This window comes from Salmo trutta, chromosome 37 (assembly GCF_901001165.1).
Source record: "Salmo trutta chromosome 37, fSalTru1.1, whole genome shotgun sequence".
NCBI classification, from domain to species: domain Eukaryota; kingdom Metazoa; phylum Chordata; class Actinopteri; order Salmoniformes; family Salmonidae; genus Salmo; species Salmo trutta.
Genome location: NC_042993.1, coordinates 2,020,657 through 2,035,960, shown reverse-complemented (window position 1 = coordinate 2,035,960; position 15,304 = coordinate 2,020,657). Strand labels below are relative to the sequence as shown.

At 44.9% G+C, this 15,304-nt stretch overlaps 2 protein-coding genes and 1 long non-coding RNA gene across 5 annotated transcripts; 2 read left to right on the top strand and 1 right to left on the bottom strand.

Moving 5' to 3' along the window:
• Positions 1-691: 691 nt before the first annotated feature.
• LOC115176401 (uncharacterized) lies at positions 692-2,008 on the bottom strand. The gene is made up of 2 exons (XR_003872236.1): positions 1,931-2,008; positions 692-1,271 (listed from the first exon to the last, which is right to left on the bottom strand). It is a non-coding gene; the product is annotated as an uncharacterized LOC115176401 (long non-coding RNA).
• LOC115176398 (lysosomal acid glucosylceramidase) lies at positions 1,967-15,261 on the top strand. Of its 3 annotated transcripts, XM_029736424.1 has the most exons (13): positions 1,967-2,056; positions 2,237-2,317; positions 6,475-6,543; positions 6,806-6,997; positions 7,126-7,272; positions 7,432-7,565; positions 8,593-8,765; positions 10,093-10,182; positions 10,477-10,624; positions 11,586-11,810; positions 12,121-12,284; positions 13,362-13,478; positions 14,446-15,261. In XM_029736424.1, the coding sequence occupies exons 3-13, from the start codon at positions 6,480-6,482 to the stop codon at positions 14,582-14,584; spliced, it is 1,593 nt and encodes a 530-aa protein (XP_029592284.1). In that variant the 5' UTR covers positions 1,967-2,056; positions 2,237-2,317; positions 6,475-6,479; the 3' UTR covers positions 14,585-15,261. The 3 variants fall into 3 exon arrangements, with proteins under 3 accessions (XP_029592284.1, XP_029592285.1, XP_029592282.1); XM_029736425.1 differs by lacking the exon at positions 1,967-2,056 and having other exon boundaries at positions 2,085-2,317; XM_029736422.1 differs by lacking the exons at positions 1,967-2,056; positions 2,237-2,317 and adding an exon at positions 5,891-6,282.
• On the top strand, positions 2,324-4,543 carry LOC115176395 (uncharacterized). Its single transcript, XM_029736417.1, has 2 exons — positions 2,324-2,781; positions 2,830-4,543. Exons 1-2 carry the CDS (start codon positions 2,747-2,749, stop codon positions 4,499-4,501), a joined length of 1,707 nt encoding a protein of 568 aa, XP_029592277.1. The 5' UTR covers positions 2,324-2,746; the 3' UTR covers positions 4,502-4,543.
• Positions 15,262-15,304: the final 43 nt, after the last annotated feature.

Below are 15,304 nucleotides of genomic sequence, written 5' to 3'. Positions count from 1 at the left end.
CACATTCTTAAAATAAAGTGGTGATCCTAACTGACCTAAAACAGGGAATTGTTACTAGGATTAAATGTCAGGGATTGTGAAAAACTGAGTTTAAATGTATTTGGCTAAGGTGTATGTAAGTTTCCGACTTCAACTGTATCTTACATTACTCATCTCGTACGTATATACTGTATTCTACTGTCTATGCCGCTGACATTGCTCGTCCATATATTTATATATTCTTAATTCCATTCCTTTACTAAGATTTGTGTGTATTGGGTATATGTGAAATTGTTAGATATTGCTTGTTAGATATTGCTACACTGTTAGAACTAGACGCACAAGCATTTCGCTACACCCACAATAATATGATGTTCTATGTGGAATCAAAACGGGTTCGATATGATCCGAAAATAGTTATATCTGGAACTTTTTTCAGAGGGTTCTCCAACAGGGACATGGTTGTACATTGCCTCTTACACGCTCAGAAAAAAAAGAGTGCTAACGCCATACCTAATCAGGAAGCAGAAACAGTGGCCAAGAAACTGGTTGAGGGATTTGTGTTGAAGCTAAGCGTTCATCGCTCAATCCATTGTGACCAGTGGAGACATTTTGAATATACTCTTTTCAGAGAGATATGCAAATTGTTAAACACTTAATAAAGCCAGAACCACTCCATACAACCGTCAATCAAATGAACAGGACTCATCACTCTGATCAATACGATGTCACTTTATGTTGTTGACAAATAAAACATTTGAATGAGATTCACCCATAAAATCTGATGGCATGCAGGAGTAGTACTACATTTTCCACTGGGTTTACACCATACAATTTATTTTATTTAACCCTTCAGAGAGACCTTCCCAGTGAGAGCACTTTTGGTCTGCAACCATGCAGGGGCGCTCCAGGAATTGGCCAGCAGAGACAGGGGGCAGGTCTCTCTCGAAGCCTTGTGTCCAGGTCTCTGTCGGGCCTTGTGTCCAGGTCTCTCTCGAGCCATGCGCCCAAGTCTCTCTCGAGCCTTGTGTCCAGGTCTCTCTCGAGCCTTGTGTCCAGGTCTCTCTCGAGCCTTGTGTCCAGGTCTCTCTCGAGCCTTGTGTCCAGGTCTCTCTCGAGCCTTGTGTCCAGGTCTCTCTCGAGCCATGCGCCCAGGTCTCTCTCGAGCCTTGTGTCCAGGTCTCTCTCGAGCCTTGTGTCCAGGTCTCTCTCGAGCCTTGTGTCCAGGTCTCTCTCGAGCCTTGTGTCCAGGTCTTACTTGAGTCCATGTCTCTCTTGAGTCCAGGTCTCCCCTTAAAACAAGACTAACCTGGTTAAATAAAAGTTAACCTGGGGGCAAGGTGCACAAGACCTGGGCTAAATACCATGTCAGGTAACATGCAGTAATCACACCTAAACCTGGGCTAAATAATATGTTATGGATCATACAGTATACACACCTTAACCTGTCTGTGTCCAAAATGTGTTAGTGTGTGTGTGTTACAGTATTACTGACGGTCTGTACCCGTGTCCAGGTGAAGACGTTTAACGAGGGCTGTGTGATGGTGAGGCAGCCAGCTCTGGAGCTGATATCTCACCTGAAGAGAGCCGACTACAGCAAGCCCACCATACGCTACCTACTCTGTATCCTACCCTACCTAATACACCTGATCACACCTCAATGTACCTTTACATATTTAATATACACACAGTCATCCCCGTACCTCTCTGACCAGTGTTGTCTACCTGTATTGTGTTCTATTGGTGTTGACCTTGACTGGTTGTGTAGATGGGGTGAAGGGCAGTGGGAAGACCATGTCTCTCTGTCATACTGTCCACTACTGCTCCACACAGGGATGGCTAGTACTACACACACACATACACACACACACACCGAGACGGCATACACACAGACAGACAAAAGAATGATGATAATAATGATTGTGATAATAATCTCCTCTCTATAGCTCACCTGTAGGTGAAGAACTGTAAGGAACTGCTGCCCTCCTCCTACCACACTTCCCGCTTCGACCAGCCAGTTCATGCCTCCAACTGGCTACACACCTACAGATCCACCAATGAAAACTCTCTCTCCAAGGTAGCTCCTCCTCCTCAGACTGATAGTGGGCGCCAGGTACATGTTGCCTGCAGGAACAGATCTTGGATCAGCTTTCCCTCCCCTAATCCTAACATAAGACATTAGAAGTAAGGTATGTATGGAAACTTGAGGTGTGCTGTATGTGTGACTAGTGTATCTCTCCTTGTGTTGTTGTTTTAGATCAAGTTGAGGCAGCGGTACGTGTGGACTAAGAGAGAGAGCACTGAGGAGGGACGGCTACTAGGGGAGCTGGTGGACATGGTGAGTCCAGCGTCAACGTGCCCTTTGTTAGTCTGGGCTCCAGTCTTGCAACATGATTGGTTCAGTGCACTTCTCTTCTAAGAACCCCATACCCCGTGTAAGGGAAAATGTTTAAGTCTGAAGAGAGAGCCTGGAATTGTACACAGTATGCATCTTCTCTCACTCTAACTTGGTTAGTGCAGGTGACCGTGACCTCGTCCTCAGACCAATTGTCAGAATGCCCAGAATATGTTCTGGAAGTTAAGATAGGAGATATTGCTCAGTTTCTTGGGAAACTGAGCCAGCGCGATAACAGCCAGTGACCTGCAGGAACCAACCCCATGAACCATGCCTACGTAGCTTTTTGTGTAGCAGGCTGGGGGACAGAGGGGTGTGAAACACTGCATTTCATTCATTTATAAAACCATTTTGCAACTCCCACATTGCCACATGAAAGAGACAATTTTTCTTACCCATAGAAGTAGTTACTGTACCCCACAACACCTGACATCATTACTTACCCATAGAAGTAGTTACTGTACCCCACAACACCTGACATCATTACTTACCCATAGAAGTAGTTACTATACCCCACAACACCTGACATCATTACTTACCCATAGAAGTAGTTACTATACCCCACATTACCTGACATCATTACTTACCCATAGAAGTAGTTACTATACCCCACAACACCTGACATCATTACTTACCCATAGAAGTAGTTACTATACCCCACAACACCTGACATCATTACTTACCCATAGAAGTAGTTACTGTACCCCACAACACCTGACATCATTACTTACCCATAGAAGTAGTTACTGTACCCCACATTACCTGACATCATTACTTACCCATAGAAGTAGTTACTATACCCCACAACACCTGACATCATTACTTACCCATAGAAGTAGTTACTGTACCCCACAACACCTGACATCATTACTTACCCATAGAAGTAGTTACTATACCCCACAACACCTGACATCATTACTTACCCATAGAAGTAGTTACTATACCCCACATTACCTGACATCATTACTTACCCATAGAAGTAGTTACTGTACCCCACATTACCTGACATCATTACTTACCCATAGAAGTAGTTACTATACCCCACAACACCTGACATCATTACTTACCCATAGAAGTAGTTACTGTACCCCACAACACCTGACATCATTACTTACCCATAGAAGTAGTTACTATACCCCACAACACCTGACATCATTACTTACCCATAGAAGTAGTTACTATACCCCACAACACCTGACATCATTACTTACCCATAGAAGTAGTTACTGTACCCCACAACACCTGACATCATTACTTACCCATAGAAGTAGTTACTATACCCCACATTACCTGACATCATTACTTACCCATAGAAGTAGTTACTATACCCCACATTACCTGACATCATTACTTACCCATAGAAGTAGTTACTATACCCCACAACACCTGACATCATTACTTACCCATAGAAGTAGTTACTATACCCCACAACACCTGACATCATTACTTACCCATAGAAGTAGTTACTATACCCCACAACACCTGACATCATTACTTACCCATAGAAGTAGTTACTATACCCCACATTACCTGACATCATTACTTACCCATAGAAGTAGTTACTATACCCCACATTACCTGACATCATTACTTACCCATAGAAGTAGTTACTGTACCCCACATTACCTGACATCATTACTTACCCATAGAAGTAGTTACTATACCCCACATTACCTGACATCATTACTTACCCATAGAAGTAGTTACTATACCCCACAACACCTGACATCATTACTTACCCATAGAAGTAGTTACTATACCCCACAACACCTGACATCATTACTTACCCATAGAAGTAGTTACTATACCCCACAACACCTGACATCATTACTTACCCATAGAAGTAGTTACTATACCCCACAACACCTGACATCATTACTTACCCATAGAAGTAGTTACTATACCCCACATTACCTGACATCATTACTTACCCATAGAAGTAGTTACTGTACCCCACATTACCTGACATCATTACTTACCCATAGAAGTAGTTACTATACCCCACAACACCTGACATCATTACTTACCCATAGAAGTAGTTACTATACCCCACATTACCTGACATCATTACTTACCCATAGAAGTAGTTACTACAGTGAGGGGGAAAAGTATTTGATCCCCTGCTGATTTTGTACGCTTGCCCACTGACAAAGAAATTATCGGTCTATAATTTTAATGGTAGGTTTATTTGAACAGTGAGAGACAGAATAACAATAGGAAACAGAGTGGAAACTGGGTGATCTGAGAAAAATAAACCAGTGTTGCCTAGGTTACCCTTCAGGAGAAGGGTGGAGGAAAATGGTAAACTGTGGGCTCCAAGGGTTGTTGATGTGTCAGCTGAAAGGGAACTGGACACTGTCAGGACTGAAAGCTAGTCAAAGACACAGAGACATATACAACACAAACGGACGTAAACACTGAGATGCCCTGTGCACCTACAAGAGAAAGTGTCAAGCACCTGAGTCAATTGCAGCAGGTCAGGGGGTGGACCCTGACCCCGCCATCCGTTTTGTTACCAAAGCCCCTTATACCAACCCCCACTGTGACCTGTATGCTCTAGTCGCCAGACCCACTGGCTCCAGGTCATCTATAAGTCTATGCTAGGTAAAGCTCCGCCTTACCTCAGCTCACTGGTCACGATAACAACACCCACCCGTTGCATATGCTCCAGCAGGTATATCTCACTGGTCATCCCCAAAGCCAGCACCTGCTTTGGTCGCCTTTCCTTCCAGTTCTCTGCTGCCAGTAACTGGAACGAATTGTAAAAATTGCTGAAGCTGGAGACTTTTATTTCCCTCACTAACTTTAAACATCAGCTATCTGAGCAGCTAACCGATCGCTGCAGCTGTACATAGTCCATCTGTAAATAGCCCCCAATCTACCTACTTAATCACCATATTGTTTTAATGAACCTTTCTGCTCTTTTGCACACCAGTATCACTACATGCACATCATCATCTGCTCATCTATCACTCCAGTGTTAATTTGCTAAATTGTAATTACTTCGCTACTATGGCCTATTTATTGCCTTACCTCCTCACACCATTTGCACACACTGTATATAGACTTCCTTTTTTTTCTATTGTGTTATTGACTGTAAGCTTGTTTATTCCATGTGTAACTCTGTGTTGTTTGTGTCGCACGGCTTTGCTTTATCTTGGCCAGTTCGCAGTTGTAAATGAGAACTTGTTCTCAACTAGCTTACCTGGTTAAAAAAAGTTGAAATCATTTTTATTTATTTTTTAATAACTAACCCACACTAGGTTATTGTTCTATCTGTGTGGTCACTGTACAATGTCTCAGTGGGTTACATATATATTGTTTTATGTTTAGTCAGTTAAATTACGTGTTTCAGTCTAAGGTAATGTCAGAAATAGAATCCATGGATTATATTTACATGGGTAACGTAAACTAACGTGTGTATACGTTTGAATATCTCTCAGCCTATCACACAGTGTTATGCAAATGAGTTTCTGTATGTGACGACGCTGTCTGGGGCGCGCTGGGCCAGTCACTTTGAGTAGCGCCTGTGTGCGTTGGGTCCAGGTTGGTGGCTACTATATTCATCCAAATAAACCACAACTTGATTATTTCATGGAAATGATCGTGCCGAACTGTTTATGCTAGTTAACTAGCTACGTGAGTTTCAGGCTTTGCAGGCTTGTTACACATTTGTTACAATACTATGGTGGGCAATGTTCCCAACCTTGTATTTGTCACTGGTGACCTCTAGCGGTAAACTACAATTTACATCGAAGTGACTTACCACAGTGCGCTTGTCATGTGACTATCGAGGTCCATACAATTTTGGACAATCCGGACATAGCAGAGAAAATCGATCATTTGGACATGCGACTCAATACTTGACGTGCACTTTATGACATGTCAAAGATCCTGATAAAAACTAGGTAAGAACGAACCTCTGATGCGCACTGGTGACAGTGAATGTTACAGTTGCGGATTAAAATGACACTAGCTAATGTACTAAAGGAGCCTAACGTTACTCCGTATGTATGTAATGGAACTGAGAGTCATGACCAGGGGCTAGTAGGCTACAGCACCTGTCAGCATGCTGCTGTTATTCTCTGTTCTCTCTACAGATAGAATGCCATTGTCAACAGCACTCATCTCTCTCGCTTTGTTCATTGGAGTAGCAACACGATCCAGAGGTACAGTATGTTATGTATGGCCACTTTCACATGGGAACTAACTAGTCGAATTAAATGTAGAAGTAGCCCTGACCATGTTTATAACTACTTAACACATACATAAAGCTTTATGACACGTTTCTGAACTGCATTGTTTAAATCAGCATATTTACCACTGTCAGTCGTTATTTATTGACGCTGATGACCCAAGACCCATAGCGTCCCTTCTCCTCATTTCCCTTATAAACGACCCTCTATAACCCTGTGTGTGTTTTCTCCCCAGGCAGGGATGAGTGTGTGGCCCGTAACTTTGGCCATGGCTCGGTGGTGTGTGAGTGTAACTCCACCCACTGTGACAGTATTGGGTCGGACACACTACCTGCACTGGGGCAGTTCCTGTCCTTCACCAGCAGTAAGGCTGGCAGCAGGCTGCAGAGAGGACAGGGACAGGTACAGAACAGCAGCACTGGAGCAGGTGAGAATAGCCTGGGCTGAAAACAACAACCCCTACTAGCCCAAGGGTGAGAAACCAAAAAGACAAAAGCCTGCACACACTGTTACCCTTCAGGACCTGTACTGACCACCCCCTTCTCTCCCTCCCAGTTCTCAGGCTGACTGTGGTTCCCTACCAGAAGTACCAGAGGATCAGAGGGTTTGGAGGAGCCATGACAGACTCAGCTGCCATCAACATCCTGTCTCTGTCCCCCAGAACACAGGACCAGCTACTACGACAGTACTTCTCTGCTCAGGGTGAGAGGTCAGGGTGTCAGTAAGGGCCATAGCTATAATCATAATTACTAGAATAGTCCTGCCTATTTTATTTCAGTAAGACATTTTATGTCAATGGGACAAACCTGGTCAAATAAAGGCTGAGTTAAGTGTGTATACTGCTGTTGCTTTGTGTTCCAGGTATTGGGTACAGTGTGGTGCGGGTGCCCATTGCCAGCTGTGACTTCTCAACCCATCTGTACACCTACGCCGACTCACCTGGAGATTACAACTTGGACAACTTTACCTTAACACCAGAAGACACTAACATGAAGGTGGTTTAGATAGCTGGAAACAGAGAGACTCTTTCTCTTCTTTGACTTGTTAGATCGTAAACATATCAAATGAAAGTTTATTGGTCGCGTAAACAGTTTAGCAGGTGTTACAGCGGTGCAGCGAAATGCTTATGTTACTGGCTCCAAACACTGCAGTCAGACGTCAAACAATTAAAAGAAAAAAGACACGAAATGAAGAACGTCCGAATCCAATGAACACCCTAAACAGCACTGTAGCAGTATCCAAATGAAATCCATACAGTATGTACACCACAAACTAAACTAAGAATGGGATTTACAGCAGTGCTACACTACATGGCCAGAAGTATGTGGACACCACTTGAAATTAGTGGATTTGGCTATTTCAGCCACACCGTTGCTGACAGGTGTATAAAATCGAGCACACCGCCATGCAATCTCCACAGACAAACATTGGCAAAGAATGGCCCATACTGAAGAGCTCAGTAACTTTTAACGTGGCACAGTCATAGGATGCCACCTTTCCAACAAGTCAGCTTGTCACATTTCTGCCCTGCTAGAGCTGTTCCGGTCAACTGTAAGTGCTGTTATTGTGAAGTGGAGTTTGGCCGGGCGGCCAGCTCTAGGAAGAGTCTTGGTGGTTCCAAACGTCTTTCATTTAAGAATGATGGAGGCCACTGTGTTCTTGGGGACCTTCAATACTGCAGAATAATTTATCTATGTCGGGGATACAGTATGTTACAGGAAGTGACTAGTGGTTCAATGTCTCTATAACATGGGACAGTATGCGGTGTCAGTGAGTGTGCATCACCTTGTAGACAGCTAGTGATGGCTGTTCAACAGTCTGATGGCCTGGTGTTAGAAGCAGTTTTTTTGTCTCCCTGTCTTGGCTTTGATACACCTGTAATGTCTTCGAATGTCAGACGGTAGCCGGGTAACAGGCCTACCACTGATGATGGAGTTGGAGTCGTGCATGGCCATGCAGTCATGGATGAATAGGGATGCATGTACTCACAACACCACTTCCCAGTTGTTGTTCCAATCCCAGATCCCCCTGCTGCAGCGAGCCCAGGCCCTGTCGCCCCGCCCCCTGTCTCTGCTGGCCAGTGCCTGGAGCGCCCCCGCATGGTTGAAGACCAACGGTGCTCTCACTGGCAAGGGCTCTCTGAAGGGCCAGCCTGGGGGCAAGGAGCACAAGACCTGGGCTAAATACTATGTCAGGTATCATACAGTATACACACCTTAACCTGGGCTAAATACTATGTCAGGTATCATACAGTATACACACAAAGACCTGGGCTAAATACTATGTCAGGTATCATACAGTATACACACAAAGACCTGGGCTAAATACTATGTCAGGTATCATACAGTATACACACAAAGACCTGGCCTAAATACCCTGTCAGTTATCATACAGTATACACACACAAAGACCTGGGCTAAATACAATGTCAGGTATCATACAGTATACACACAAAGACCTGGCCTAAATACCCTGTCAGTTATCATACAGTATACACACAAAGACCTGGGCTAAATACTATGTCAGGTATCATACAGTATACATACCTTAACCTGGGCTAAATACTATGTCAGGTATCATACAGTATACACACAAAGACCTGGGCTAATACTATGTCAGGTATCATACAGTATACACACAAAGACCTGGCCTAAATACCCTGTCAGTTATCATACAGTATACACACCTTAACCTGGGCTAAATACAATGTCAGGTATCATACAGTATACACACAAAGACCTGGGCTAAATACAATGTCAGGTATCATTCAGTATACACACAAAGACCTGGGCTAAATACTATGTCAGGTATCATACAGTATACACACCTTAACCTGGGCTAAATACAATGTCAGGTATCATACAGTATACACACAAAGACCTGGGCTAAATACAATGTCAGGTATCATACAGTATACACACAAAGGCCTGGGCTAAATACTATGTCAGGTATCATACAGTATACACACAAAGACCTGGCCTAAATACTATGTCAGGTATCATACAGTATACACACAAAGGCCTGGGCTAAATACTATGTCAGGTATCATACAGTATACATACCTTAACCTGGGCTAAATACTATGTCAGGTATCATACAGTATACACACAAAGACCTGGGCTAAATACTATGTCAGGTATCATACAGTATACACACAAAGACCTGGCCTAAATACTATGTCAGTTATCATACAGTATACACACAAAGACCTGGCCTAAATACCCTGTCAGTTATCATACAGTATACACACAAAGACCTGGGCTAAATACTATGTCAGGCATCATACAGTATACACACCTAAACCTGGGCTAAATACTATGTCAGGTATCATACAGTATACACACAAAGACCTGGGCTAAATACTATGTCAGGTATCATACAGTAGACACACCTTAACCTGGGCTAAATACTATGTCAGGTATCATACAGTATACACACAAAGACCTGGGGACATGGAGCCTTACAGAGGAGTTGGACTTTTCCCCCTCTCTCTGAGTATTCATTCTACTTCCTCTCCCTCAGGTTCCTGGAGGAGTATGCCAAATACAACCTGTCATTCTGGGCCATGACCACAGGCAACGAGCCCTCTGCTGGACAGATGACCAACTACAGGTCACATCTCACTTTATATTACGTGTATCTAAGGCAGGTAGGTACATAATTGACAACAGGAAAAAGTGATATTTAGTTAGTAATTACATTCTGGTAATGAAGTTAGTTATAGAGGAAGTACATGTTACAGGTTCTTTTAGCTCAGTTGGTAGAGTATGGAGCTTGTAATGCCAGGGTAGTGGGTGCGATTCCCGGAACCACCAAAATACGTCAAATCTATGCATGCTTTGGATAAAAGCATCTGCTAAATGGCATATATTATATTATAACAGTAATCTGTTTTCTCTGCTCCAGTTTCCAGGCTCTGGGCTTCACAGCAGAGGAGCAGAGGGATTGGGTGGGCCTGGACCTTGGCCCCGCCCTGCACACCTCCACACACCCCCACACACACCTCCTCATCCTGGACGACAACAGACTGCTACTGCCACACTGGGCTAAAGTGGTGAGAGAGAGGGACTCTGAAAGAAGAAAAGAACAGGGGTAGGCTTTGAGAGGGAGGAAAGGAATGAGAGATGAAGGGATGGGGTAAGGTAGGGTAGGTAGGGTCAAGGACAGAGTAGAGAGAGTCAACAAAAGGAGGAGGAATGGGAAAAGGGGAGAAGTCCATAAAGAGGGGTAAGGTAGGGTAGGTAGGGTCAAGGACAGAGAGTAGAGAGAGTCAACAAAAGGAGGAGGAATGGGAAAAGGGGAGAAGTCCATAAAGAGGGGTAAGGTAGGGTAGGTAGGGTCAAGGACAGAGTAGAGAGAGTCAACAAAAGGAGGAGGAATGGGAAAAGGGGAGAAGTCCATAAAGAGGGGTAAGGTAGGGTAGGTAGGGTCAAGGACAGAGAGTAGAGAGAGTCAACAAAAGGAGGAGGAATGGGAAAAGGGGAGAAGTCCATAAAGAGGGGTAAGGTAGGGTAGGTAGGGTCAAGGACAGAGAGTAGAGAGAGTCAACAAAAGGAGGAGGAATGGGAAAAGGGGAGAAGTCCATAAAGAGGGGTAAGGTAGGGTAGGTAGGGTCAAGGACAGAGAGTAGAGAGAGTCAACAAAAGGAGGAGGAATGGGAAAAGGGGAGAAGTCCATAAAGAGGGGTAAGGTAGGGTAGGTAGGGTCAAGGACAGAGTAGAGAGAGTCAACAAAAGGAGGAGGAATGGGAAAAGGGGAGAAGTCCATAAAGAGGGGTAAGGTAGGGTAGGTAGGGTCAAGGACAGAGAGTAGAGAGAGTCAACAAAAGGAGGAGGAATGGGAAAAGGGGAGAAGTCCATAAAGAGGGGTAAGGTAGGGTAGGTAGGGTCAAGAACAGAGAGTAGAGAGAGTCAACAAAAGGAGGAGGAATGGGAAAAGGGGAGAAGTCCATAAAGAAATAGTGAGATATTGAAAGTGTACATTTGGACAATATTGAAGTATGCTCCTCCCCCCAGGTCCTCAGTGATGTGCGTGCTGGCAGGTATATCCATGGTGTTGGAGTCCACTGGTACCTGGACACCCTGGTGCCGGCAGAGCTCTCCCTGGGCACTACCCACCACCTGTACCCAGAATACTACCTGTTTGGAACGGAGGCCTGTGCTGGCTGGAGCCCCACAGACAGAGGAGTACAGCTGGGCAGCTGGGAGAGGGCTGAGCAGTACGCACACAGCATCATACAGGTTAGATAGCCATATGACCTAGAATGAGGATTGTCAATACGTACTCTTTCTTAGTCGTTTGGCTCACGGGTGAGAATGACATCGTACAGGTGTACATGTGCAAGTGAAGGTGTTACTGTAGCAGGTAATTGAACAGGTCAGCATGACGTCAGACAAAAACAAGTTGAGTGTGACCTCAATGTTTTGTCAGATTCCTGTATTGTTTATGCTGATGCAATGCCAGGAACACAACACAAACTAGACAGTGAATGAGTCACTTTCTTCCTCTCTCTACTCTCCCTCTCTCCCTCTCCTCTCTTGTCTGCTGTAGGACCTGAACCACTATGTGGTGGGCTGGACAGACTGGAACCTGGCTCTGGACCAAGGAGGAGGGCCCAACTGGGTGAAGAACTTCGTGGACAGCCCCATCATCGTGGACCACAGCCGAGACATCTTTTACAAACAGCCCACCTTCTATAGCATGGCCCACTTCAGGTACTGTACTGTCCCACCTTCTATAGCATGGCCCACTTCAGGTACTGTACTGTCCCACCTTCTATAGCATGGCCCACTTCAGGTACTGTACCACCTTCTATAGCATGGCCCACTTCAGGTACTGTCCCACCTTCTATAGCATGGCCCACTTCAGGTACTGTACCACCTTCTATAGCATGGCCCACTTCAGGTACTGTACTGTCCCACCTTCTATAGCATGGCCCACTTCAGGTACTGTCCCACCTTCTATAGCATGGCCCACTTCAGGTACTGTACCACCTTCTATAGCATGGCCCACTTCAGGTACTGTCCCACCTTCTATAGCATGGCCCACTTCAGGTACTGTACCACCTTCTATAGCATGGCCCACTTCAGGTACTGTCCCACCTTCTATAGCATGGCCCACTTCAGGTACTGTACTGTCCCACCTTCTATAGCATGGCCCACTTCAGGTACTGTACCACCTTCTATAGCATGGCCCACTTCAGGTACTGTCCCACCTTCTATAGCATGGCCCACTTCAGGTACTGTACCACCTTCTATAGCATGGCCCACTTCAGGTACTGTACTGTCCCACCTTCTATAGCATGGCCCACTTCAGGTACTGTCCCACCTTCTATAGCATGGCCCACTTCAGGTACTGTACCACCTTCTATAGCATGGCCCACTTCAGGTACTGTCCCACCTTCTATAGCATGGCCCACTTCAGGTACTGTACCACCTTCTATAGCATGGCCCACTTCAGGTACTGTCCCACCTTCTATAGCATGGCCCACTTCAGGTACTGTACTGTCCCACCTTCTATAGCATGGCCCACTTCAGGTACTGTACCACCTTCTATAGCATGGCCCACTTCAGGTACTGTCCCACCTTCTATAGCATGGCCCACTTCAGGTACTGTACCACCTTCTATAGCATGGCCCACTTCAGGTACTGTACTGTCCCACCTGGGCAGGTCTGACACCCTGTACCAATACTTTATAAAATGAACCCTTCTTTCCTAACTTACTTGGTGATCACTGATCTGTATGTGTTTTGAAGTACATATAACACAAGTACATTTACTCTGCTACACAGTAAGTTCCTGTGGGAGGGGTCTCAGAGAGTGGGTGTGTCCTTCAGTCAGGAAACAAAACTGGAAAGCTCTGCCTTCATCAGGCCAGACGGTTCATTGGTTCTTACCATCCTCAACAGGTGGGTGAAAGTGTGTGTGTTAACACTTGATATGTGTGTTTGCGTGTGTGTTACCTTGATGTGAGACTGTGTGTGTGTTTGCATGTGTTACCTTGATGTGAGACTGTGTGTGTGTGTTTGCATGTGTTACCTTGATGTGAGACTGTGTGTGTGTTTGCATGTGTTACCTTGATGTGAGACTGTGTGTGTGTTTGCATGTGTTACCTTGATGTGAGACTGTGTGTGTGTTTGCATGTGTTACCATGATGTGAGACTGTGTGTGTGTTTGCATGTGTTACCTTGATGTGAGACTGTGTGTGTGTTTGCATGTGTTACCTTGATGTGAGACTGTGTGTGTGTTTGCATGTGTTACCTTGATGTGAGACTGTGTGTGTGTTTGCATGTGTTACCTTGATGTGAGACTGTGTGTGTGTTTGCATGTGTTACCTTGATGTGAGACTGTGTGTGTGTTTGCATGTGTTACCTTGATGTGAGACTGTGTGTTTGCATGTGTTACCTTGATGTGAGACTGTGTGTGTGTTTGCATGTGTTACCTTGATGTGAGACTGTGTGTGTGTTTGCATGTGTTACCATGATGTGAGACTGTGTGTGTGTTTGCATGTGTTACCTTGATGTGAGGCTGTGTGTGTGTTTGCATGTGTTACCATGATGTGAGACTGTGTGTGTGTTTGCATGTGTTACCTTGATGTGAGACTGTGTGTGTTTGCATGTGTTACCTTGATGTGAGACTGTGTGTGTGTTTGCATGTGTTACCTTGATGTGAGACTGTGTGTGTGTTTGCATGTGTTACCTTGATGTGAGACTGTGTGTGTTTGCATGTATGTTACCTTGATGTGAGACTGTGTGTGTGTTTGCATGTGTTACCTTGATGTGAGACTGTGTGTGTGTTTGCATGTGTTACCTTGATGTGAGACTGTGTGTGTGTTTGCATGTGTTACCTTGATGTGAGACTGTGTGTGTGTTGCAGGTCGTCGTCAGAGGTCCAGTTTGAGGTGTATTATCCTGCTGTGGGTTTCATCTCCTCCAGTGCTCCAGCCCACTCCCTGCTCACACTTGCTTGGAACACACTGGAATGGAACACACACATATACAAACACACACTCTGACCGCACTGGGATGGAACACACACACATATACACAGACAAACACACACTCTGACCGCACTGGAATGGAACACACACGGATCCCTCACCTTTACTGCCAGGGCCAAAGCATTGTCACAGTCGGCATTACCCCTGTGCTACACTTCCAAAAAACGACCAAACGTTTGTCATCTGTCAGCAACATTATCCCTCACCACCAGGTCCGCTACATTTCCACCACTACACTCGACTCCCATCACCACCTAAAGCCCAATGTCCTCCCTCCTCATAGCAGGCTGACTGCTCACAGCATATCTAATAGATTACCCTGCAGCATCGTGGGCTCTGACATTTCTTTGATCAGAGCTTGAAATGTGTGTGTGGTTTAGCCAATAGAGCCAAGTATGTTGTGTGTTCCTATGTATGCTGTGACTATCTGCACTGATGTTTACCACGCTGGGAAAAGTGATCAAACCAGGGCCAGGTACACGACTATGATCAGACACTGCTGCTGCTTGAGACGGTATGACCATCACACCGCTCTGCTAACAACCGTTTCGTAACTGAAATCTGGTTAATAACATTATCGCATTAACATGGTTTATAAAAGAGATCATGTAAATTAATCATGTACAGAATGTATTAATGCCGTTTAAACCATTTGCCTTTTGAATAAATGATTTGTCTCTATTACGTCTTCACACAAGTATCGGGAGGTTTTAATGAACAGACAGACCTGATAAA

Excerpts from the sequence above, each read along its gene's own strand:
- LOC115176395 (XM_029736417.1), top strand. The coding sequence starts at position 2,747 with ATGAAAGAGACAATTTTTCTTACCCATAGAAGTAG. Across the intron at positions 2,782-2,829 it reads TTTCTTACCCATAGAAGTAG|TTACTGTACCCCACAACACC; the intron begins TTACTGTACCCC and ends CCATAGAAGTAG.
- LOC115176398 (XM_029736424.1), top strand. The coding sequence starts at position 6,480 with ATGCCATTGTCAACAGCACTCATCTCTCTCGCTTTGTTCATTGGAGTA. Across the intron at positions 8,766-10,092 it reads TGGGCTAAATACTATGTCAG|GTTCCTGGAGGAGTATGCCA; the intron begins GTATCATACAGT and ends CCTCTCCCTCAG. Across the intron at positions 12,285-13,361 it reads TATAGCATGGCCCACTTCAG|TAAGTTCCTGTGGGAGGGGT; the intron begins GTACTGTACTGT and ends TCTGCTACACAG.